This window comes from Herpailurus yagouaroundi, unplaced genomic scaffold (genome assembly GCF_014898765.1).
Source record: "Herpailurus yagouaroundi ecotype Mexico unplaced genomic scaffold, PumYag 182, whole genome shotgun sequence".
Classification (NCBI taxonomy): domain Eukaryota; kingdom Metazoa; phylum Chordata; class Mammalia; order Carnivora; family Felidae; genus Herpailurus; species Herpailurus yagouaroundi.
Window position 1 is genome coordinate 38586076 of NW_024412413.1, and position 24826 is coordinate 38610901.

Here is a 24826-nt window from a genome sequence, read left to right on the forward strand (position 1 = left end):
GATCCTATAAAATAGAAATCTATATCCCAACACTGCTTTAATTCCTCAATTGACACTCCACTGGCCTTATCATAAAACCCAAACTCTGTTACATGTTATACAGTCTGCCTCCTGATCTAGCTTCTTTTCTCAGCCCTTTTCTTGAATGCTTTCACCAGGGATTCCTGAACCACTTGCTTTTTCTTGAGTCTTACTTTTCACACTTTTATTACCATTCCATTTTATGGTCTGCTTCAAGTATTTTTCAAAATTAAGCTCTGATGTTACCTTATTTGGGAGCTATTTCTCTTAATGTCTTCTCCCTTTTTGTATTGTGAGGTGTTTTTCACTGTATTTAAAAAAATTTTTTTTAATCTTTATTATTTATTTTTGAGAGAGAGAGAGAGAGTATGAGCAGAAAAGGGGCAGAGAGAGAGGGAGACACAGAATCCGAAGCAGGCTCCAGCTCTGAGCTGGTAGCACAGAGCCCAATGTGGGGCTCGAACCCATGAACCATGAGATCATGACCTGAGCCAAAGTTGGACGCTTAACCTACTGACCCACCCAGACGCCCCTGTATTTTTTTTTAATATGGAACGCTTCATAAATTTGCATGTCACTCTTGCACAAGGGCCCTGCTAATTTTCTGCATCATTACAATTTTAGTACATACGCTACCGAAGCAAGTATGTTTTCACTGTATTTTAAACCAATGTATTATTAATTTAATGACTGTTTATATATCTCATCTATAGCCAGAGGATAAACATAATGCTAATCATTCTAATCATACTTTATGTACACTTTTGGATCCTTACTATGTGTCTGACGATGTTTAAAGATCTTTATGCATATTTTCTAATATAGTCCTGACAAAAATCTTTGTACCCTGGGTACTGTTATTAATCTTTATTTTACAGATGTGTATAGTGAAGTACACACAGGGTGTTTGCCTAGGTATATGCTTCAGTATGCGTTTAGGGTCTAACAGAGCTAGAATTACAATTCAAATAGTCTGATTCCAAAATGTATATTCCTAATCATTCTCTATACCGCCTTTTGCAGAAGGTAAGACATGCCTTACCGATTTGACATCAATCAGATAGAATGTTGGTCCAGTAATGGTAGCAGGTTCACTCCAGCTGATGTTGATGCTAAAAGGTGATGTTGCTACCACATACACATTTTCAGGAGGACCATCTGGAGCTATAGAAATAGAAAATCAATTACCCTGAGACATGTGAGTTAGTATTCGCTACAATAATAGAAAAGGCCAGGAAAAAAGGATAGTTTTAATGAATTAATTATACATTATTTTGTAGTTCACAGCATGTTAAAGGCGTTGGCAAATTGAAAGAAGTAATTTCTTGCAATATAATTACTATACATAAACTTCCACGTGAGAGATAAATGATCATAAATATATGATTTTTGAACTCAAAACAGTACTTTGACATGTAAGTCTTACTATTGCAAAATAAATCTTTTCGAATAAAAGTTTTTATTTAAAAATAGATTGCTTAAGAATATCGTTTTAGGAAAACCTGCGGAAACATGTTTGGCTACAGAAAAGTGAAACTGGCACAAGGGAATTATATTTAAAATTGGGTTGCTTTTATTGTTTTCACTGAGGGAGAAACATAGGAAATAGGTTATACCAATGATATTATCACAAATGTAAACATTTCCCGCATTCATTATGATTCCAAACAAATTCTTTAATTTGTTCTATTTGTATTACCGTTGCTTTTTTTTTTAATCATGAGTGCAAAACAAGAGATAATATTTTAAGGTACTGACTACCGAAAACCCTTGTGTAAATTTTCAGTTTGCGAAACCGCTAGGAACTAGGAGGGTTAAGAAGGATTTAAGTCGCACTTGATGGGACATGCGTTTAACTAGGCACACTGTTGTGCGTATCTCTGGCCTCCTATGGCCTCTTGTCAATTCTTAGGACATTAAATGTTGGCAGATAAGTATTTCACAGTATTTCTGATTTTTAAATCCACAGGAGCAAACATTACTGAACAAATATTATTCCACAGATCCTGAGAAGGTATAAAGAAGAAGTTAAAACATACGTTTCCTCGAATAACTTATAAGAGCAAAACTGTGTTGTCTTGGTCAAACAACAAAATTTCTGGACCTCAGTTTCCTCCTCAGATGCATATTTCACAGAGTTGTAAAAGAACCATGAATTCAAAATGTGTGAAAGTGGCCAGTTAGTTTACTATTTGGCCCATCATTGTCAATTAGTACAATGTATTATAATAAAGGGCAAAGTTAAGATAAAGACTAGAAATACAAAGAATCGACTATGAGAGGGCAAAGGGTGAAGTGGTGAGTATAGATGGAGGAGGGAGTCTAGGTAAAGTTGCACAGAGGAGATGGGAATTGAATAGGCTTTGAAAGATGAGAAGGATTTCAATAATCAGAGGAGCAGGTTTAGGGGCACTTCTTTGCTAAAAGGATCACAGCCAAAGCCACAAAGACATAAACAGCAGGGTCCACAGACAGATAGAATTTTATCACTGTATAATTGCTTTCCTTGGTAATCTTATGTTTATTATTTTATACATTCAAAATTTATCCTAGGAAGGGGTCCACACACTTCATCAGACTGCTGAAGGAATCTATGGTACAAAAAAGATTCAGAATCCCTAAATTCAAGGAATACAGACTATTATAGAGAGACTGGTGTTCGTGGAGCAATATAGCAGGGAATAAACCTCAAGTAGTCCTTTGGGAACTAAGACAGGTTATTACAATAAATTTGAAGCTCATTCTTTAAATAATAGATTGTCATTGAAACTTTTGGAAAAAGGAATGATTTTTCTAGTGATTTAGGAAGAAAACTCAGGTAGCTATGAAAAAGGTAAGTGCTCTGAAGCACTGAGCCCAGAGAGGCTATTTCCAAAAAGCCAGATGAAATGGGATGAGATCCTAAATTAGGATAGTGGCACTAGGCATAGATAGGAAGAGATGAATCCTGGAGCTATTTATAAAATTTAATTAAAAAAATTTGTTTTAACTTGAGGCTGATTATATGTGGGTAAAAACAGACACAGAATATGTAGCAAAAGCTAATTCCCATGTTAATCAGGAGAATGCTCATAGAATTCACACCAACAGCATATTCAGGAACAGATAATGGTTTTGGTAGGGACAAGACTATGGAAGGAGATAATAATTTTCTGTTTGTACTCATTGAGTCAGACATTCACAAGGACTGAAATGCCTCACTGATGGTTTGAAGGATAAGCCTAGAAGACAGGACCAGGATGGAAAAGTTTTATTTTTGTTTTTGTTTTTACATTTCAGATAATTCCTTACAAATCAGGATAGCATAAACATGGCAGGCATATCTGGTTCACATGAGTCATATGCTCTGAAGAGAGCCAAAAGGTGTATTTCAGTATCAGTTATTTAAAATGTTAATAGTAGTGGCAATTCTTTAAACTATGAATGTTTTATTAGCACTTAGAATATGCTTCCAAGAGAGATATTATGTGTGGAATTTAGGTACCTGACTCAGCCCATAAAAATATATTTTAGTAGTAGCATTAAAATATTTTAAAACAGTATTCAGATATAACAACAGAGGAAATCTAGCAACCATAGCAAACCTGTATAGGGAAGTTTCTGTGGGAAAATGCCAAACATATCCTTCCTACATGTATCTTTTCTGATCCTTGTGCAACATTGACTCTCTGAACAATGACTCAGAGATCTAGTCCATATGGCCCAAGGAGGCATCCAGGAGAGAGAGTGAAAAGGGGATGCTTCAGGATTCCGAGATATGATGAGCTGCAAGGCACCAATAATGATAACAGGATTGGGAACGTGATTTCTCTGGTAACTAATGTGGAGAGATCATGGAATCCCAGCACTAACACACCTGTATATTCTGAGATCTTTAGACTTTATTATTTTTAATTGTATGATCCTAGATTTCTGAAAAGTGCCTCAAATTGTAGCATAATTCATTTAGATAATTACACATAACAAATGAGAGCTGAGAGCTCTCCTGCCACCTGCATAATTGTTTTTGGATGCCCTAACAGAATAACATATTTCATCTTTAAGAGTGGCAACCCTCTTTCTTTTCCAAGCTGGATATTCCTTAGAAATGTTATGCCCACCTTAACAAGCAGCAATGTAACAAACAGCATCCCTGAATCTCTTTATTCACAATGTTAAACGAGGAGTGGATAGGCTTCAGGGCAAGGTATACCATTACTGATCACTAGTGCACACTTTCCTCATGGAGAAATCCGCTTTGAAAATGTTAGATGATTTGCAGGTTTTAATGACCTATCCTCTGCTTTTGACTCTGTAAAAGGCGATAAGCTAGAAGTACAAATTTATTAAGACAACCACTAATTAATAATTGTTTTTATTATTTAACATTTATTAATCTTCTTGCACAACCTGCCTTCCAGGTCTGTAAGAAGCATTGTGGAAAGGAGCAATTTACTCACAGCCAACAAATTTAAAGTATAACATTTTAGGAACATATTTTAGGTTCCTTTTCTCTTTATTTATTCCCAAATGCTTTGCTGGCTTTTGGATGAAATGTATACATTCATCCAACTAACAAATATCGATTGAGCACCTTCTGTGTGCCAGACACTGGGAAGACACAAAGCCTATAAAAGTGATGGAAGTAATTGTGGACCTATCCATGTAGAGCGTCTAGAATGTAACGGCTATTCTTCACTGAAGAACTATTTATTGAACACCTACTACACGGCGGGCATTTTTGAAGTGCCAGTGATAGAGAAGAAAATCAAGGAGATGAAAATTCATAGAACCTCTATTTTAGTGGAGGGAGACAAATGATATTTAAGTAAATTATATACCATGCTAAGAAATGATATTCACTATGATAAAAAATGAAGCAGGGTAATAAGAATGGGGATGATGATGGGAGTTACTTTTAAATATGATGGTCAGGGTATGCCTCTCTAAGCAGGTTAACATTAAAACAAAGATTTGAAGGAGGTAAAGAAGCATGAGAATGTTTGAAGGAAGAGTGTCACAGACAAGAGTATAGCTAATGCTAAGTTGCTGAGGCAGGATTTTGCCTGGTGTCTTCTAGGAATAACAAGGACTCCAGTGATCCTGAAGCCAGGTCAGAATGAGAGTATGAGAGGAAATGGGGACAGGTTTGTGTAGGGCCTTTAAGACCAGTGCTAGGGTCTTTGTAAGAACTGCTATCATGGACAAAAAGACAATGCCATAATATATTTTCATAGTCTAAAGGAGCCCTATAGATTTTGACACTTGGTATCTAACTCATACCAGAAAGATGGGTCAAATTTAATTAGATCAAAAGAGGAAATATTATCTCCAGAATCGAATTCATATACCTCTATAAAGTATACCAATTCAATGGCTGTCACAACTAACCTTTAAACCAAACTCATTCTAGCAGTCAGGCAAGATGGTACATTATTGTTGCCCAGACATCACACACAGTTTACTGAGGATTTTCTGTGACTATGTGGATAGTAGCTTGTCTTTGGAAATGTTTCCAAGGAAATATGTCTACATCTCCTGTTTTCGGTAGTTTGAATCTTTTGGGTCTTGAGTGAGGACAGATCCAAAACCATTTCCCAAGGGAAACCTTGGCTAGTCTTGCAAGCTACAATGTCTGTAGACTAGCTCAGAAAGCAGTACTGAGGCCTTGCTTCAACTCTTGTCTTCCACAGTAAAATGTCAACCCTGCAATCGTTCCTTAAATACCAGTAATCAAACCCTCATCAGGGAGTGTTGTTACTCCAAGCAGAGCTGAGAGGAAAATGACATTTAAAGAGCATTCATGGCACACACTAACCACTCACACTACTAAATATTTTCAGTTCTATACACTAATCAATAATTGTCAAAACGCAAGATATTTAGCCCCTCACTGAGCTGTGCTTTCATGACACTTTTTGAACTTTTCCAAAGATTTTATTTTTTCTCTTTTTAAAGAAATAATCACTCTAAACAGCATTTGTGTTTTCAGTAAATTTGATGAAATTGCCTGTTTTGTTATACAAGTGTTTCCAGTGTTGAATCCTGTGTGAAAAATTTCTCTTAGAATATATTATATCAATTTGTATTCATGAAGGATTAGAATATAATGGGATAAGAACTCCTAAATCTGAACTAAAAAAAAAAAAGTAAACACATACATAACTAAACTGACATAGGAACATACTATATGAATATAATATGTAACTAATTACTTATTTCATCTGTATAAAGCAATTAAAGATACTCATTTAATTCATAGGTAATTTAAGAGAAATAAATAGAAAACCAAATTGCTCAAGTCTGTTAAAAAACAACATCTAATTATTTTAATAGTGTCTCAAATATTATAGTGTACCTCTAAGCATATAATATTTTGAAATTTCTTTTAGGTAATATTCTTTTGGAAATTGTCAAAATTCCAAAAATACATAATAAAATATAACCAGTATTTTTTTTTCTCTTCATTTCAGTGTGAAGTAAACTATTATTAGAGTCACATAAGGGAGAATGCAAAATTACAATTATAAATGTCAACCACAAAAACCAAGGAAGTTTAAATCCTAAAGGCATAGAGAGTTGAAAATATGCCACTTTAAAAGCTTAGCAATGTATAAGCATCTTTGGGAGACTTTGTTTGTCTCTCCATAAACTGTCACATTCTGATTTAGGATTGTTTGTGAAATGAATCTAGTCAGTAATGGGCCAAGATATCACTATACCCTTTCTCTTATAAATCACAGCAATTTACTCAGTAGGAATGATCTATCTTTATTCTCTCATTCCCCATAATCCAATCACTTCCTCTCATAAGCACTTTTCCCCTGGTTTTCACAATAATGCATTTTCTGTAACTAACAACCATAATTTCCTGATTATCATGCTTCTATCCTTGCACAGGAATGTGGGTCTTATGTGGGTCAGGGTCATCTTTCCCATCCATCTGTGTCCCCGTGCTAAGTGTGTCAGCTGAAAGGTGAGTCTGGATAGACCATCATTTTGGCTAGTACATATAAGAGTTTTAATGCCCCTAAGTCTATATGCCAGTTTGATTAAGAACCATATATTTTGGTATGTCTAATACTATTCTTTCAGAATAAGCACATTCAAAAACTTGTTAGAACTTTGCCTTTTGCAGATCCCTGAAAATTTAATGATGAAAAATGTTGTACAAAATACTGTATAGTTTTTAGTGTGCCATGCTAGAGTGACTTTCCTAAAAGAATAAATATAAACAAAAGATTTGACAACTCACAAGACAGAAAATATAGAGCTCTCTACACATGTAATTTAAATTGTATATCATTTAAGTTCAGCTAAAAGTTTATTTTAAGGGCCTACCCTTCAGGGTATTTTGGTTTCAGGATTTGGTACAGTGGACCACCAGATTCCTACCTACCATCATCAATAAATGAGAGACTCCATTCTTCCTCAGCATATACAAGTATTAGCCCCTGGGACTGAGTTCGCTTTGACTTAGCACACTTTTAAAAATTAGCTTTAAGTTTTACATGTCTCTCAGGACTAGAGGAAGTCTAATTGGATGGTTTAAGTAGATTCCTTACATTTTAAATAATTCAGCTCATCAAGGGACCTAAAGAAATTTAGCAATTAGATTGACTATATTTATGCAGGCCAAGAGCATCTCAGGGCATATCCTACTGGTTACAATACTACACTAATCAGCTGTCCTTTCTTGGTGTTTAATGTTTCTCTAAACTCTGGTGATCTCATTGCCTCCTATGGGACACTATGACTGGTGTATAAAATATCTCCTACCATTCCACAAGACCTTAATTTTGTTTTATAGTGAGATTTCCCAACAGCAAGATAGCATCACAAAGGCAAATATTATCAGCCTAAGAATCTGTCTAATCAGACTGTTTGATGAATACTGAGAATGATTCATGGATGCCCATAGTATTAGACCTCATTGAATGACCATTTTCTGTGATGTGTAATGAGTAATTTTCTGAGTCATTTCAATCTGGCTTAAGTTGAAAAAAAATACCAAATACATAAAACTCTCACTTCTAATACTAGCCAAACCAGTTAAGAATAAAAGTATTCTAATATTAGTACTATTGTTTTTAGGATCAGATAATACATCTTTTTCTAGAATAGCATTACGTCTACAAAATAACTTTCTTTTTTTTTTTTTAATTTTTTTAACGTTTATTTTTGAGACAGGGAGAGACAGAGCATGAACAGGGGAAGGTCAGAGAGAGGGAGACACAGAATATGAAGCAGGCTCCAGGCTCTGAGCTGTCAGCACAGAGCCCGACACGGGGCTAGAACTCGCGGACCGCAAGATCATGACCTGAGCCGAAGTCGGCCGCCTAACCGACTGAGCCACCCAGGCGCCCCTATGAAATAACTTTCTACAACAGTTCTCAAAATATGGTCTCATACAAGCAGCATCAATATTATCTGGGAAGTTGTTAGGAAAGAGCATTCTGCGGTCACACCCCAGACTTCACGGAATCAGAAGGCTGGATAGGGATTAAATTACTGCTTTTGTGATAGTTAAGGAAGCAGTGGAGGGTTTGGGATCTTGTGGTGATAGATGTGGAAATATGCATGCAGCCAACACACACTCCCCAAAGTGGTCTCCTCCTACCTTCCATTTATTCTGGAAAAACTATGAAGAGGTTTCTCCCTACTGTCACTCCCTCCCATTTCCAATGTGCCTAGAGTAATAACAGGCCATCGTGTTCCATAAGAACGTAAGAAAACATCAGTTCTACAGTAACTTGAAGCTCCGTGAAGGAACCACTTGGAATAATTCAGATGAGGCTATCACCATGATGGAGGGTTGGGGTCAGGATAAATGTTCCTATTTCCTCCTTCCCTTCATTGTATGCAGGTATAATCAGGGTAAAATAACTATCAGGTGTATCAGTAAAGAGACAGAAACTAAAAGTGTAAAGAAAAGTCCCATCCAATGTGTTTGGGAATAGAAATAGTTGCATTATACACTAGAAGCTAGTATAATATCTCCTGGTCTGTTTTAGTCCCAGTTGTCAAAGTTAATAATATCACATAGTGATAATCCTTAAAATTTCTTTTCACTGTTTGTCTTAGTTATTTTGCTGAAAAAGACATTGCATTTGCTTATGCAAATGAGATTTCAAAATATTTTTATTTATATTCTGGAAAACTTGCTTAAGGTTTGGCAAACTTTTTTTTTGACATTAAATATGGAGTTGGAAGCTTTCGTAAACAGCTTAATTTTATATGCCTACTATTATTTCCTTTAAATTATGATTTCACCTGAATATCTTTTCTCTGCAATCCTACTTAGCACCCCTCTGCTTCTTTTTTGTGGTAGTTTTATGTCATCAGGAGGCTTTACCCAAGTCCTAGTTAAGATCTAAGAGCACAGACTCTACCCTAGAAATAACTGAAATTCATGAATGAACCAATGTGTGTAAAGTTCTTAGAACAGAACCAGCACAGAACAAACACTTGATAAGCTGTTGTCATTATTCTTAACCACCCAGCCAAGGGCTCTCAATTCAGTTACTGGGCCCAACCAAAAAGTGCCCTAAACTACTAGGTATAGCAATTATATGGTCTTTTCAGATTTGGGAGTTTTCCATAGTCAAATCAGAGTTCTCCCAACTTTCTTAGTAAATGTAGAAGAAAATGAAGCTGAATTTTTGTTGACCCAGGGCCTAGTATTGAGGCAGACCTGAACTGAGCTTAATGACTGAAAATCACAAAGAATTAAGCCTAACTTCACACTTCTTTCTGAACGAAGAGAAAAAAGATTCTCAGGAGAGTCCAAATAAATATAATTCAACACGAGATTTGAAGTTTGAGATGAGAAAGTCAGAGAATTCATTTGAATATTTGAAGGATAAAATACAGCTAGCTATACTTAGGGGAAAGGTATTTTTTCTCAATTTTTTCTTGTGATAACTTAATGATTTAAAAAATAACTGATGATCTTTATAAAATCCTTTTATTTTTATTGATTTTGATGAAAAACACATTCTATGTAGTTATGTAATGGAATTTCAAAATATTTTTATTTAAACTCTGAAAACTTGCTTAATAACCTACCAAAAGCCCTTCTGAGTTAAATACATAGTGGGATGTTCTATTAAATTCTTTAATTTTATATGCTCACTATTATGACCTTTAAATTATGATTTCACTCAAATATCCTTTCTTTGTAACCATACTTAGCAGCCCAAATTTAGATGTTATTCTTCTCTGTTTTCTTCACGGACTATCAATCTCTTATGATCCCAACTTACTATACAAATTCATTAACTTTAGTACCTCAGTTAATTGTTTAGATACTGTTAGTGCTTCTAAAATAGGAATGCATTATTTTCCTTTATTGTTTGAAATATTTCTCAATTTATTAAATGCATATTTCTTTCCTACATGCAGTTATCATACTCCCTATATTAATAAAAGTTAAAATAAAAACAGTATCAGCAATATAAAATAGACTAGTTTTGTGAAATAAAAGAAGCTGAACATGTTAAACATGGACAGTAACTGGGAGAATTTTAATTTTGGCTATAACCATGCAAGTATTTGAAAGACAAGTTATAGACCAAAAAAAAATTGAAGAAAGTAATTAATATGAACTACTTTGCAATGGAGATTTTGGACATTGAAAAATTTGCACATTAAGTCAAATGTCTTCCTTGAGTCCAAATGCCATACTCATTTAGTCTTAGATACTGAGTAGGCATGGAGGGTAGAAACATATATATATATAACATAATCACCTAGTCATCTCTGCTTTTAAGGAGCTCAGAGTTCCACAAAAGAGAGGGAGAGAAACAATTATGAAGCAATATGTTCAATACTTTAGAAACAATTTTTAGATGTGTGAGTGGAAAGAGGAACTCATAGAAGGCTTTGTAAAAGAGATGTTTGGTGTGAAACCTAAAGAAAAGAAGCTGGTCTCCAAAAAGAAGACAGGATAGTAAGAAAGAATAGCAAAGATTCTGGAGCACAAAAGAGATAGAGCAAGGCATGTATGGAGAATATAATGCAAAACCATAGATGATCTTATAGAGCATACTAAAAAGTATGATTTTTACACAACAGTAAAATAGGAAACTATCAAAGATTTTAAGCAGGGGAATAACATGGTCAGATAGGTATATTCCAAAGCTAGATTCAGGTAAAGGGTAGAGAAAATGGGACCAGAAAGACCATTTAGATAACTTTTGTAATAATCTAGGAAATGATTTTTTTAAGTTTATTTGTTTACTTTGAGAGAGAGACAGAGGGAGAGAGAGAGAGGGAATCCTAAGCAGGTTCTGCACGGTTTGCACAGAGCCTGATGATGTGGGGCTCAACCTCATGAACTGTGAGATCATGACCCGAGCCAAAACCAAGAGTTAGATGCTTAACTGACTGAGCCACCCAGGTGTCCCTCTATGAAATGAATTTTAAGGGTTTCGATTTAGAGACTCTTAACAGAGAAAAGTACATTTAAGAAATACTCAGAAAGTAAATTCAGTAAGACTCAGGTATGTACTTGGGAGTGAGGGATAGCTAGAAAGAATTAAGAATAATTCCTAGATGACTGGCTTGAACAATTAAGTGAACGATGGTATAATGCACTGCAACAGGGAACACACATGTAGGGAAGGTTTGCAGTGGGGCAGGGGCAATGGTAATAATGGGGTCTGACATGTGTGTGGAAGTAAGCAGTCATACCAGTAACTTCAACATAGGTCTAGAAGAGAGATGTCCTCTTGAACTACACATTTGAGAGTCTCAGGCAACTAACTGAGAAGACTTTCAACAGCATCTAACAATTTCACAGAAGTACAATCATCATGTCTAGAATAAATTATATCCATTTCCTCTAGTGTCAGCAGGTTAGAGCCATTCTAAAAATGCATTGTCACCAAATGGGCTTCTTTATGTCTTGCATTATATTTTCCCATTTATTCTTGGCTAACATCTCTTCTTGCCATTATGTAATTGCTTCTTTATAGGAGGGATAATACCTACCCTTGTTATGATAGCACTTATCACATTATAAGTACATTATACCATTTAGAATAAATTAAGGAAAATAATTGAATATATATTAACATTATAAATGTTATATATAATTGAATATATTATATACATTATATATCATGTATATATATATACATTATAAACATTATATATAATTGAATATATATATTCAATATATATATCCAATATATATATAATATATAATTATATATAATTGAATATATATTAACATTAAAAATGTTAAGGAGTATTTTGCCCTCTATTTGGTTTTTCTTCTTTTTAGATCATAAAGTTGCATTCCTTGGAAGCCTCTTTGATGAAGCATGTTTTGTTGAATTTTTTTAACCTAACAGATGTTTGGGTAGTTAAAATTCCTCATGAGTATGGTATCCTGTGGTTTTCACAACCTAAGTGTTACCCCAGGAATTTTCCTTTTTTGCTGTCTTCCAGTCCTGGTGGTCTATAGGAGATGCACATTATGAGAGTCCCATTTCATTCCATACTAATTTCACACCCACACTCTTTTAAAGTTGTACATTTCCTCAGCATTATAAGTACTTATTGTGCACCATGGAGATATTTAACAGCTTTCCATTCATTCTACATTCCTCCCCCACACACAACTCAAATTGCTTTTGAGTATAAGGGTTAATCAGAAGAAAAAAAAAGATGAGTAAAATTATCTGCAAGAGTTTAATGTTTCAAGTTAAATATTTCTGTCATTTGTAATTTTTGTGATTATGTTTGTATCTATACACACTCAGCATGAAGTAGAGAGTTATGGCTATTATACAGATGACTTAAGGAGAAAAGCAATTTGGCTTCAATTATCTAGATCAGAGTATGTGGGAGAAAGAAATATTAGCTTGCGTTGGCTGAATATTGTTTCCTTTATTCACTCTAGTTTACAGTGGTAGATTCAGATTCAGAAAGTAACCCAAGTTAATTCTCACTTTGCTTCCTGGATTTTCAATTTAGTTGCTCTTCTTTACGAGCTTAAAGAGAGTTAATATTACATATTTTCTTATTCTATATGCCGTTTTGGAACATTTTATATTTATCATTCAGACTGGGTGGTCTAGAGTTATTCAATTTTGAAAAAGTTGATAGCAAACTAGCCATTAATTTCTAGCTCCTTATCAAGAAACTCCAGGTTTTGATATGAGGTTTTATTACTAAGTGCTTGGGTGCAACTTGATGCCATTACAAATGTCACATCTGAAACAGTGATTTATACTAATTTATATTGTTGTTTAGTCTTTCTTAAATTGAGAGAAATTACTCATTTTAATCATTTTATCTTCTTATACCCTATTATTAAAGAACATAACACTTTTTAAAATAATGATATCTAATACTAAAATTATTATTTTTCTCCATTCAGGTTACTTTTTATGTTTGCAAAATATCTTTAATGTTTTTCATCTTTAATATTCAGAATAAATATCTAATCTTTACTTACTTTCTATCTTAAAAAAGCATTACTACTTTTCGAGATTTTTGTGCTTGACTATTTTATTTTATTTTTACATCACATGTTAGTTCACCATATACATTATCTGGCAATAATACATGTAGTGTCTTTTGTCTTTCACATCAAATGTAATCTCAGATTATGTCTCCTGGGCTTAATATAATAAATAAAATTTTTCTTTCACTGTATAATTATGAAATTCAGATATGTGTGTATATAAATTAAATATATACACACACATTAAAATCAACTAAAATTCCTAGCTTTACCTACTTTCTTATCTCTAAGTATGTATGTATTTCTGTTTTCTAGTTAATTGGGTTAGAAGTTATTTCTTTTCAAAATCAACAGGTTCAAAATAATGATATGTTTTAATAAACCAACCCAAATTTGATTGTCCCATATTTTTCTTTAGATATAAAATTTAGAAAAAATGTCTTCTTTATTCCTGAGACTAAAAAAGTAACTAACTCATTCTCATTCTCATAACTTACACAATTTCCTATTCGCACACACATATAGATATTCAGATGAAAAGCTAGTAAGTTGGAAAATGCCAAGAAAAATCATGTTGTCACAAATTCTGAAATACATAAATCTTTTTACTTTTCTTTCTTTAAATTTTTTTAATGTTTATTTATTTTTGAGAGAGACAGACGCAGAGACAGAGTGTGGGGGGGGGCGGCGAGGGAGGCGGGGCCGGCAGAAGGAAAGGGGGACAGAATCCCAAGCAGGCTCCAGGCTCTGGGCGAGCTGCCAACACATAGCCTGCTGCGGGGCTCAAACTCACAAACCGCGAGATCATGGCCTGAGCTGAAGTTGGACACTTAACCAACTGAGCCACCCAGGAGCCCCGTTTTACTTTTCTTTCTTAATTACCATGGTAGAAAGGCGATTCTCTATGTATACTCTGGAATTAACATAGGGAAACTCTTTTATTCTATTGATAAACAACAGAGTAGAAAATCAGCTCTCAAGCATAAAGAAAAAGATTAGAGAGGGAGGGAGCCAAAACATAAGAGACTCTTTTAAAAACTGAGAACAAACTGAGGGTTGATGGGGGGTGGGAGGGGGGGAGGGTGATGGGTATTGAGGAGGGCACCTGTTGGGATAAGCACTGGCTGTTGTATGAAAACCAATTTGACAATATATTTCATATTAAAAAAAAAGAGGAAGGGAATAGGAGTAGTATAGAAAACCTACTTATATATTGACAAACATCTTCATACCTAAGTATTCTCTAATGGTGAATTCAAATTGTAGCAATGAGATACTAGATCCAGAGGGAAGAAAAATACCGGATAAAAGACAAATTAGTGCTCCATAGAGAGGCACTCTATGGATTAGTCATCAATTAAAGACCTGGAAGCTGGCATGAAGAAAAGCCACGATTACTCTCCACTGCATCAAGAACTAATCAACCAACCAACCAACGAACCACCAATGGCAAAGAAAGGCATCCTGGTAAAACTAGGAAAATAATGCTATAAAAAAAAAAACAAAAACCAACCTCACACTGCTTGTGAAAAGTTTGCAACACTTTACCATTATTCTTTCAGACCAAAATGAGCAAAATATACTAGTAGGAAATTGAAAATGACTCAATGCTAGTAAGTGGGTCATAGATATAAAAAGGGGGTAAGGAGGAGGGGGAACTAGGGTGGAAGCAATGATGTTCAAATGGAAAAATTCCTAAATTTGCACATTAAGAATGTGGGATTCTTTAAAACCTCAACTTTACAGTTTCATTTACCAGATTCTGAATTAATCATGCTAATCATCATTCTATGCTAATTGAACATCTAGTCTTATATCTGGAGTGCATGAGGAGATGATGCATGTGGAGAGCCCACTTGCTGGCTCACCGTAGTGCCCCAAAGCAGGTACTATCTGAGTGAGATGACTGTAAGGAGTAGGATGGGAATCCTCAGGGTTAGCAGATGCACAGGCACACCGTCTATTTTAACCAAAGGCTACAAATTAGCTTCCATAGGCCAGACCTGGGCTATTGATGTGCTTAGTTTGAACAACTAAATGCTTTTATATTAAAAAATAATTATCACAGGCAAGAAATGGAATGTTTTCACATAAAAAACCTAAATTTCCCATTTCTCTGAGAACATCAGAAGTCCTGATAGCACGGCCTGCTTATAGGACACTCATCAGACTTTAGACAGCACATTCTCTGTTAATTTGTCACAGCTTCCACCATTCCCAACTGCCTTATAACATCCTGCTTCAATGACATGATAATATACATGGAGAACCCGATAGACTCCACCAAAAGTCTGCTAGAACTGATACATGAATTCAGCAAAGTCGCAGGATACAAAATCAATGTACAGAAATCAGTTGCATTCTTATACACTAATAATGAAGCAACAGAAAGACAAATAAAGAAACTGATCCCATTCACAATTGCACCAAGAAGCATAAAATACCTAGGAATGAATCTAACCAAAGATGTACAAGATCTGTATGCTGAAAACTATAGAAAGCTTATGAAGGAAATTGAAGAAGATATAAAGAAATGGAAAAACATTCCGTGCTCATGGGTTGGAAGAATAAATATTGTGAAAATGTCAATACTACCCAAGGCTATCTACATATTCAATGCAATCCCAATCAAAATTGCACCAGCATTCTTCTCGAAGCTAGAACAAGCAATCCTAAAATTTGTATGGACCACGAAAGTCCCCGAATAGCCGAAGTAATTTTGAAGAAGAGAACCAAAGCAGGAGGCATCACAATCCCAGACTTTAGCCTCTACTACAAAGCTGTAATCATCAAGACAGCATGGTATTGGCACAAAAACAGACACATAGACCAATGGAATAAAATAGAAACCCCAGAACTAGACCCACAAACGTATGGCCAACTCATCTTTGACAAAGCAGGAAAGAACATCCAATGGAAAAAAGACAGTCTCTTTAACAAATGGTGCTGGGAGAACTGGACAGCAACATGCAGAAGAATGAAACTAGACCACTTTCTTACACAATTCACAAAAATAAACTCAAAATGGATAAAGGACCTGAATGTGAGACAGGAAACCATCAAAACCCTAGAGGAGAAAGCAGGAAAAGACCTCTCTGACCTCAGCCGCAGCAATTTCTTACTTGACACATCCCCAAAGGCAAGGGAATTAAAAGCAAAAATGAACTCTTGGGACCTCATCAAGATAAAAAGCTTCTGCACAGCAAAGGAAACAATCATCAAAACTAAAAGGCAACCAACGGAATGGGAAAAGATATTTGCAAATGACATATCGGACAAAGGGCTAGTATCCAAAATCTATAAAGAGCTCACCAAACTCCACACCCAAAAACAAATAATCCAGTGAAGAAATGGGCAGAAAACATGAATAGACACTTCTCTAAAGAAGACATCCGGATGGCCAACAGGCCCATGAAAAGATGCTCAACATCGCTCCTCATCAGGGAAATACAAATCAAAACCACACTCAGATATCACCTCATGCCAGTCAGAGTGGCCAAAATGAACAAATCAGGAGACTATAGATGCTGGCGAGGATGTGGAGAAACGGGAACTCTCTTGCACTGTTGGTGGGAATGCAAATTGGTGCAGCCACTTTGGAAAACAGTGTGGAGGTTCCTCAAAAAATTAAAAATAGACCTACCCTATAACGCAGCAGTAGTACTGCTAGGAATTTACTCAAGGGATACAAGAGTACTGATGCATAGGGGCACTTGTACCCCAATGTTTATAGCAGCACTTTCAACAATAGCCAAATTGTGGAAAAAGTCTAAATGTCCATCAACTGATGAATGGATAAAGAAATTGTGGTTTATATACACAATGGAGTACTACGTGGCAATGAGAAAGAATGAAATATGGCCCTTTGTAGCAACGTGGATGGAACTGGAGAGTGTGGTGCTAAGTGAAATGAGCCATACAGAGAAAGACAGATACCATATGGTTTCACTCTTATGTGGATCCTGAGAAACTTAACAGAAACCCATGGGGGAGGGGAAGGAAAAAAAAAAGAGGTTAGAGTGGGAGAGAGCCAAAGCATAAGAGACTCTTAAAACCTGAGAACAAACTGAGGGTTGATGGGGGGGTGGGAGGGAGGGAAGGGTAGGTGATGGGCATTGAAGAGGGCATCTTTTGGGATGAGCACTGGGTGTTGTATGGAAACCAATCTGACAATAAATTTCATATATTATAAAAAAAATAACAGCCTGCTTCATTCATTATAGTACCCCTTCACTTAACTTCCAGTTGCCCTGGGACTTAAATTTTTAAAAAAAATTTTTTAATGTTTATTTATTTTTGAAAGAGAAAGACAGAGACAGAGACAGAGATGGAATGCTAGCAAGGGTGGGGCAGAGAGAGAGGGAGACATAGAACCTGAAGCAGGCTCCAGGCTCTGAGCTCTCAGCACAGAGCCTGATATGGGGCTCGAACTCACAAACTGTGAGATCATGACCTGAGCTGAAGTCCATCGCCTAACCGACTGAGCCACCCAGTTGCCCTTCTGGGACTTTAAAGTTTATTCATTCAGTCAATGTATCATTTTTGAATCAAATCTTCATGTGTGATTTTTATTTATTCCTATTGGCTGATGAAACTAAAACTCCTACTTTACCTACTTTCTTATCTCTAAGTATGTATTTCTTTCTGTTTTCTAGTTAATTGGATTAGAATAGTACTTCTTCTCAAAATCAGTAGGTTCAAAATAACCATATTTATTTAATAAACCCAACCCAAATTTGATTGTTCCATAGTTTTCTTCTCTGTGTTATGGCACCATCATGCTCAGTATCACCTGAACTGGAAGACAGTTCATTCTCCCCTACCCACTTCAGCTTATTAAATCAAGTTTCACTCACTTAGAAAATATTTACTGAGTACCTACTCTTACCAGGAACCATTCTCTAGGCAATAGAAATAGCAATGGTCAAGACAGATTCTAAAAACAAACAAAAATAAAAAAGCTATTGCATAATTATAAATGCTCATTAAGGTAAGATGGCATTCTAGAAAAATACTGCAAGGCTATTTTAAATTGGGTGGTCAGAGAAATCCATTTTGGGCAGGAATCATTTAAGTAGAGGTATACATTATGAAAAACTGCTCATGTGAAGATGGAAGTAAAAGAGTATTCCAGTCAAAAGGAAGAAGGGGTGCAAAGGCCCAAGTTCTGGGAGTCAAATGCAATTAAGCAACAGAAAAAGTAAATGGTGAGTATAGTGAGGGGAAAGTAGTTACAGATGAGGTTAGAGGGTTAAGTAAGAGCCAGGTCATGTAGGGCTTTGTTAATCCTGTTAAGAAATTTGAATTTTATTCTAAAGTAATGGAAATTCTTTGAATGGCTTTAAACAAAGAAGTGACATCATGTGATTTAGGTTTAAAAAGATGGGCCTAAAAGCTCAGGAAGTCAGTAAGAGGTCAATGCAGTGGTAGTAGTAACAAGGATAGGACTGGTATTATAGCAATGCAAATGAAGGGATGTATTTAGATGGCACAGTTGAAATAAATCATTGGCAGAGTTGAGGAGGAACAGAATTCTGCCTAGATTTTCATTTTCTGCAACCAGATGAGTAATGGTGAACTTTACTGAAACAGGGAAGGTTGGAGGATGAAAGGTTTAGTGTTTAGACCACATTAACTTTCAGAGTTATATTTGACACACATGCCCAATGATGTCAGTTGACCAGGTACATATACTGATCTGAGTTCTAGGGAGGAGTCAGAGCTGGAAATAGATATTTGAGAATAAGACTTTAAAGCCATAGGACAGGATAAGGTTACTTCAAGGTCAGATCTCCTAAGGGTTGTGTGTTGAAACAGAAAAAGGTCAAATATAGATATATGGGCTCTCCAACACTTAGAGTTAAAAAAAAGTATGAGCAAAGAAGACTGAAAAGAGTTACCAGCGAAGATAGGAGAAAAACCAGAAGAGAGGATACTATAGAACCCAAGTCAAAGTGCTACAAGGAGCAGAAGCTGGATAATTGTGTTGAAGGCTGAATCACATGGATTCTATCTCAAATGTTGTGTTGCATTAACAAATATTGATTGGAATTTTATGCAAACATTATGCCAGGTGCTCCTGGGAAGAGTAACAAGAGGCACAATCAGGGACCTAAAAATAAAACTTCTAGATCAAAGTTTATTTCTCTATCTATAAAGATCTACAACATCTATTTATCACTGACAATCTGTGTGTGTGTGTGTGTGTGTGTGTGTGTGTCTTTGCACGTGTGTATGTTACTCTACCTATAGGTATCAAAAACTTTTAGGAAAATGTGATTTGGATTTGAAAGGAATTATTTAGTAACAGTTTTGATCAAGAGAGAAGAATGATAACTTAAGGTCCCTATTTGGATGGCTTATGTGGGATGGTGTTGAGATGGGCGACCCGGCCAACTTGAAATTTGCTATGGATATCTTGGGGTGGAAGTGGCATTTCAGATGGTGCAGCCACTCCTGAGCTCTGACTTGCAGGACTTGATTTATAATTTATTTGTTTTTTTATGGAAGACATTACGATTCTATGTAGATAGTGTTCAGGATAAATTATAGACATTTATTTACTTACTAATGGGTAGTTATAGTATCTAACCAAGTAGAGTAATCAGTTAGTTTTAAAATATAAAACTAAAGTAGCAAGAGCATCTTTACCTATACTTTGAGTGATTTCTATGGAAAAGCATGTAAAGAGATTTTTCTTGAATACAAAAGTCCTGAAAGATAGGTAGATAGCAGAATAATTTTGAAAAATTATTGTGTTTTTTCTCTGTATTTTTTCCTTCCCCATATCTCAAGCCAGGAGTTGCACTCATGGTATTTCCTTCCTCAGAATTTTATTAGGTAAAAAGCACAAGCTGAAAAGCTGCTTGCTGAGAGATCTGTCTCAGCTATTGCAAGAGTGTGTGTGTGTGTGTGTGTGTGTGTGTGTGTGTGTGCGCGCGCGCACAAGCGCACGCGCGCCTAAAGTCACTGAAAAGGTTGTAAAGTCTGGCTTAAAAGCAGCAAAGCATCTATACATGAAGGGAAAAGGTAGGCATGGACTAAGGGTGCTCAGTGGCAATCAGTATAGCTTAATGATACTACAAGAGAGGCACATAATGCTTTATTGCAAGAGAAGACTCTAGGACCTTGGTACAACTCTGAAAGCCTGAGAAAAGCCCTAACAAATAATGTTTGAAATTGAATTTCCCATTGGGATTCAATTAAATTAAAAACAAATGGTACTATGTGCATTAGTGTATACACTAATTCAGTTATTTTCATGTTCAGTGATTTTATACACAACTGTTTTAAGTAGAAATCATTAACAGATATCAATGTGTGTGTATATGTATTTACTTATAAGTGTGTAATACTTATTTCTTTTGCATAGAAGCCATTAAAATTCCATGTAGATAGTGTTCAGGATAAGTACCAGAAATTTATTTAGCTAATTATGATTAATGCTGTCTAAGCAAGTAGGCTAACTAGTTAGTTTTAAAAATAAAATTAAAGTTGCAAGAGCAATTATTACATATACTTTGAGTGATTTTTGTGGAAAATCATTCAAAGATCTTTTTCTTGGGGCGCCTGGGTGGCGCAGTCGGTTAAGCGTCCGACTTCAGCCAGGTCACGATCTCGCGGTCCGTGAGTTCAAGCCCCGCGTCAGGCTCTGGGCTGATGGCTCAGAGCCTGGAGCCTGTTTCCGATTCTGTGTCTCCCTCTCTCTCTGCCCTTCCCCCCTTCATGCTCTGTCTCTTTCTGTCCCAAAAATAAATAAACGTTGAAAAAAAAACAAAACAATTCAAAGATCTTTTTCTTGAATGCAGAAGTATAAATACACATACAAGATAATACTTACGGCCAGGCAGGGTTTGTGTAGATATCCAATTTGAAGCATTGCCATAACCAGCATTGGTGCTGGCAGCCACTTGGAATCTGTACCATCTAAATTTCTTTAATCCATACACTGTCTCTTCAGTTAGGTTAGCTTCATAAAGGTATTGGGTTTTATGATACTCAACACATTCTTCAGAATCCCATTCTATGCATTTCTGAGCCCGCAACTGAGTGGTGATCTTGTAATTTTGGAAGTAGCCAAGAATAGAGTCAGGTCTCATCCATGTTAATGTTGCACTAGTTGACTGAACATTAGAAAAAGCAATATTTGTGGGTACACTGGGGACTAAAAATTAAGGGAGAAAAATTGAAAACAATTAGAATTACCAAAAATTTTATAAATGGAAGGAAGAAATGGATTAAAAAATATGTCCCTATTATGCACCTAGTGGCAACTCTTATTACAACTGCCCTTAGATTAGTATCACCACATTTAATGAGCAGAACCTTAAGGTGATGCTTCAGAGACTGCTGGTTCAAACGGTAGAGGGCAAAACAACTGTGATTTTATTAATTCCCAATTTTGCTCCCAAATTCACTCATAAGAATCTTATATAAACTTACTTTGGCTTCATATATAAGTACTGGTACAAAAGAAAATTATATGCTCATTTAAACTTATATACTTCCCTGGGTATGGTCTGAGTTTTAATATTCAGTTCCCAAGAAAAACATACTCATATTTAAATGTCTATATAGGGGCGCCTGGGTGGCGCAGTCGGTTAAGCGTCCGACTTCAGCCAGGTCACGATCTCGCGGTCCCTGAGTTCGAGCCCCGCGTCAGGCTCTGGGCTGATGGCTCAGAGCCTGGAGCCTGTTTCCGATTCTGTGTCTCCCTCTCTCTCTGCCCCTCGCCCTTTCATGCTCTGTCTCTCTCTGTCCCAAAAATAAATAAACGTTGAAAAAAAAAATTAAAAAAAAAAAATAAATGTCTATATAGACACAATTACATCTTATACATAGTAAATGCTGAATATAAAATAATTCTAAATAAACAATATTATTAACTTGATTTATTTAATTAGCTGATTTTTATTTTATTTTGCATATATCTAAAACTGACAAAATCTTTTCTAGAATATCATGCAGCAGACTAATATTAATACACAGACTAAGGGGCACCTGGGTGGCTTAGTCGGTTGAGCATCGGACTTCTGTTCAGGCCATGATTTCACAGTTCGTGAGTTCGAGCCCCATGTAGGGCTCTGTGCTGGCAGCTCAGAGCTTGGAGCCTGCTTTGGATTCTGTGTCTCCCTCTCTGTCTGACCCTCCCCTGCTCGTGTTCTGTCTCTCTCTTTCTCTCTCTCTCAAAAATAAACGTTAAAAAATTTTAAAAAATACACAGACTAAGGTATCTGTCTATTACCCACAATCACATAGTCCTACTTGGAGTCACTTAATAGATTTCTTATTAACTACTGGTTTGCTATATGCATATCATGTGTCAGGCTCTGAGCCTGGTGTTAAGGATTCAATATACATAAGGCTTATGTCTTATTTTCAAGAAATAGCCATTCATTGAATTAGTAATAATACAAGCATGTTATGGTTAGGAATACGAAAGAACAATGCACTAAGTGGTATAAGCACTTTCTTCAACCATGCCTTTCCCTGTGTGTGTGTACAAGGGTTTTTGCTTAGAAGGCTGAGATAGAATGATACCAAGTGACTTGTGTGAAAATTATATAATTCACAAAAGCTGTATAACAATAGTCACATTTAAAAATAAGAAAATGAGGGGCGCCTGGGTGGCGCAGTAGGTTAAGTGTCCGACTTCAGCCAGGTCACGATCTCGCGGTCCGTGAGTTTGAGCCCCGCGTCGGGCTCTGGGCTGATGGCTCAGAGCCTGGAGCCTGTTTCCGATTCTGTGTCTCCCTCTCTCTCTGCCCCTCGCCCGTTCATGCTCTGTCTCTCTCTGTCCCAAAAATAAATAAACGTTCAAAAAAAGAAAATTTTAAAAATAAGAAAATGATGAGTTAGAAAACCCATTCATTCCTAAACATCATATGTTTTTTTTAAGTTTATTTACTTATTTTGAAAGAGAGCGGGGAGAGTGCACAAATGGGGGAGGGACGGAAAGGGAGAGGGCGAGAGAGAATCCCAACCAGGCTCCGCTTTGTCAGTGCAGAGACTGATATGCAGCCAGAACTCAGGAACTGCAAGATCATGACGTGAGCCAAAGTCAGATGCTTAACTGACTGAGCCACCCAGGTGACCCCTAAACATATCATATTAATTCAGGATTCAATAAATATCTAATGAGCACCTAATGTGTGTCAAGTGCTTAACAGCATTTACACAATAAAAGTATAAGTAAATATTGTATATAATATTTTAGATGATGATTGCTGTTATGGGGAGAAATAAGGAAGAAATAAGAAAGAGAGAGAGATGATCTAGGGATATTGAAATTTTTAATTGAGTAGTCAGAGAAGACGTGAAGTTCTAATCTAAGCTCTTTAGATTAGAAGGCATGAAGTTCCTGATGAAGGCTTGGGGAAAACCATGGGAATATTTGAAAAAAGGACATTCCCTGCAGGGGAAAATGCATGATTATAGGCACTAAGTTGGAGCTATGCTTGGTATATTTGGAGAATAACAAGGAGGCCAGTGTGGCTAGAAGGAGTTGCGGTCTAAGAGGAAATAATGAAAGCTAGATTGTGTATGACATTGTAGGACATTGTTAATGACTTTCATTTGAGCAGAGGAATGACAGGCTCTAACATGTTTTCATGGAATTGCACCAGTCACTGTGCAGAGCATAGACTGAAGGGAGATAAGGGTGAAAACAGGGACAGCAATTAGTAGGTTGTTGCAATGTCAACACAACAGATCATGATGGTCTGACCCAGATTGCAGCAGCAGAAATGAACAGAAGCTTTCAGATGCTGAACATCATTTGAAAGGGAGCTGACAGGATTTGCTGATGCATGACATGTGAGGTGGAAGGGAAAGAGAGAGTAGAGGAACGCCCTATGGTCTCTGGATTGAGCAAACAGAAAGATGAAGTCATTATTAACCAAGCTGGAAAGAGTAAGATTTGGGGAGAGAGATTAAGAATTTATTTTGAGCATGTTAACTTTGAAATGCCTATCAGATACCCAGAAAGAGATGTCAAATAGTAGATGGATACATTAGTCTGGAGTTCTGTAGAAAGGCCTAGACTCCAGTTAAAAATTTTAATTTCATCTTAAATTTTTATTGAATTATCTATAGATCTATTGCTTATATATTTGCCTAAATCTGGAAGAGAAGACAAAGTCTAATGCAATGGAAAACAAGAAGTAGATAACTTAAAGCCATATGAATAGATTAAATTACTCTATTTTCCAATACTAATAGTTATCATTGAACCTTACTGTATTTAATTAAACATTAACCTTCAAAGTAGCATTAAAAACAGAATACTTGATATGCTACCTACAACACACCCCTCTTCTATTTTTAGTTATGCAGAAAAGCAACTAGAGA

At 36.0% G+C, this 24826-nt stretch overlaps 1 protein-coding gene, 1 long non-coding RNA gene and 1 other non-coding gene across 8 annotated transcripts in view; 1 reads left to right on the forward strand and 2 right to left on the reverse strand.

Annotated features, from left to right (window-relative positions):
• Positions 1-24826, forward strand: part of LOC121040697 (uncharacterized) — a 168734-nt gene that overhangs the window by 100060 nt on the left and 43848 nt on the right. The gene's annotated exons all lie outside the window — the stretch shown is intronic.
• Positions 1-24826, reverse strand: part of PTPRQ (protein tyrosine phosphatase receptor type Q) — a 227369-nt gene that overhangs the window by 75728 nt on the left and 126815 nt on the right. For all 3 annotated transcript variants that reach the window (XM_040491337.1, XM_040491338.1, XM_040491339.1), the window contains 2 exons: positions 21318-21641; positions 1064-1185 (listed from right to left, as the gene is read on the reverse strand). In XM_040491337.1, the coding sequence (XP_040347271.1) occupies positions 1064-1185; positions 21318-21641 (446 nt within the window). The remainder of the gene's footprint in view (positions 1-1063; positions 1186-21317; positions 21642-24826) is intronic.
• LOC121041116 (U6 spliceosomal RNA) lies at positions 565-667 on the reverse strand. The gene has a single exon (XR_005795567.1). It is a non-coding gene; the product is annotated as a U6 spliceosomal RNA (small nuclear RNA).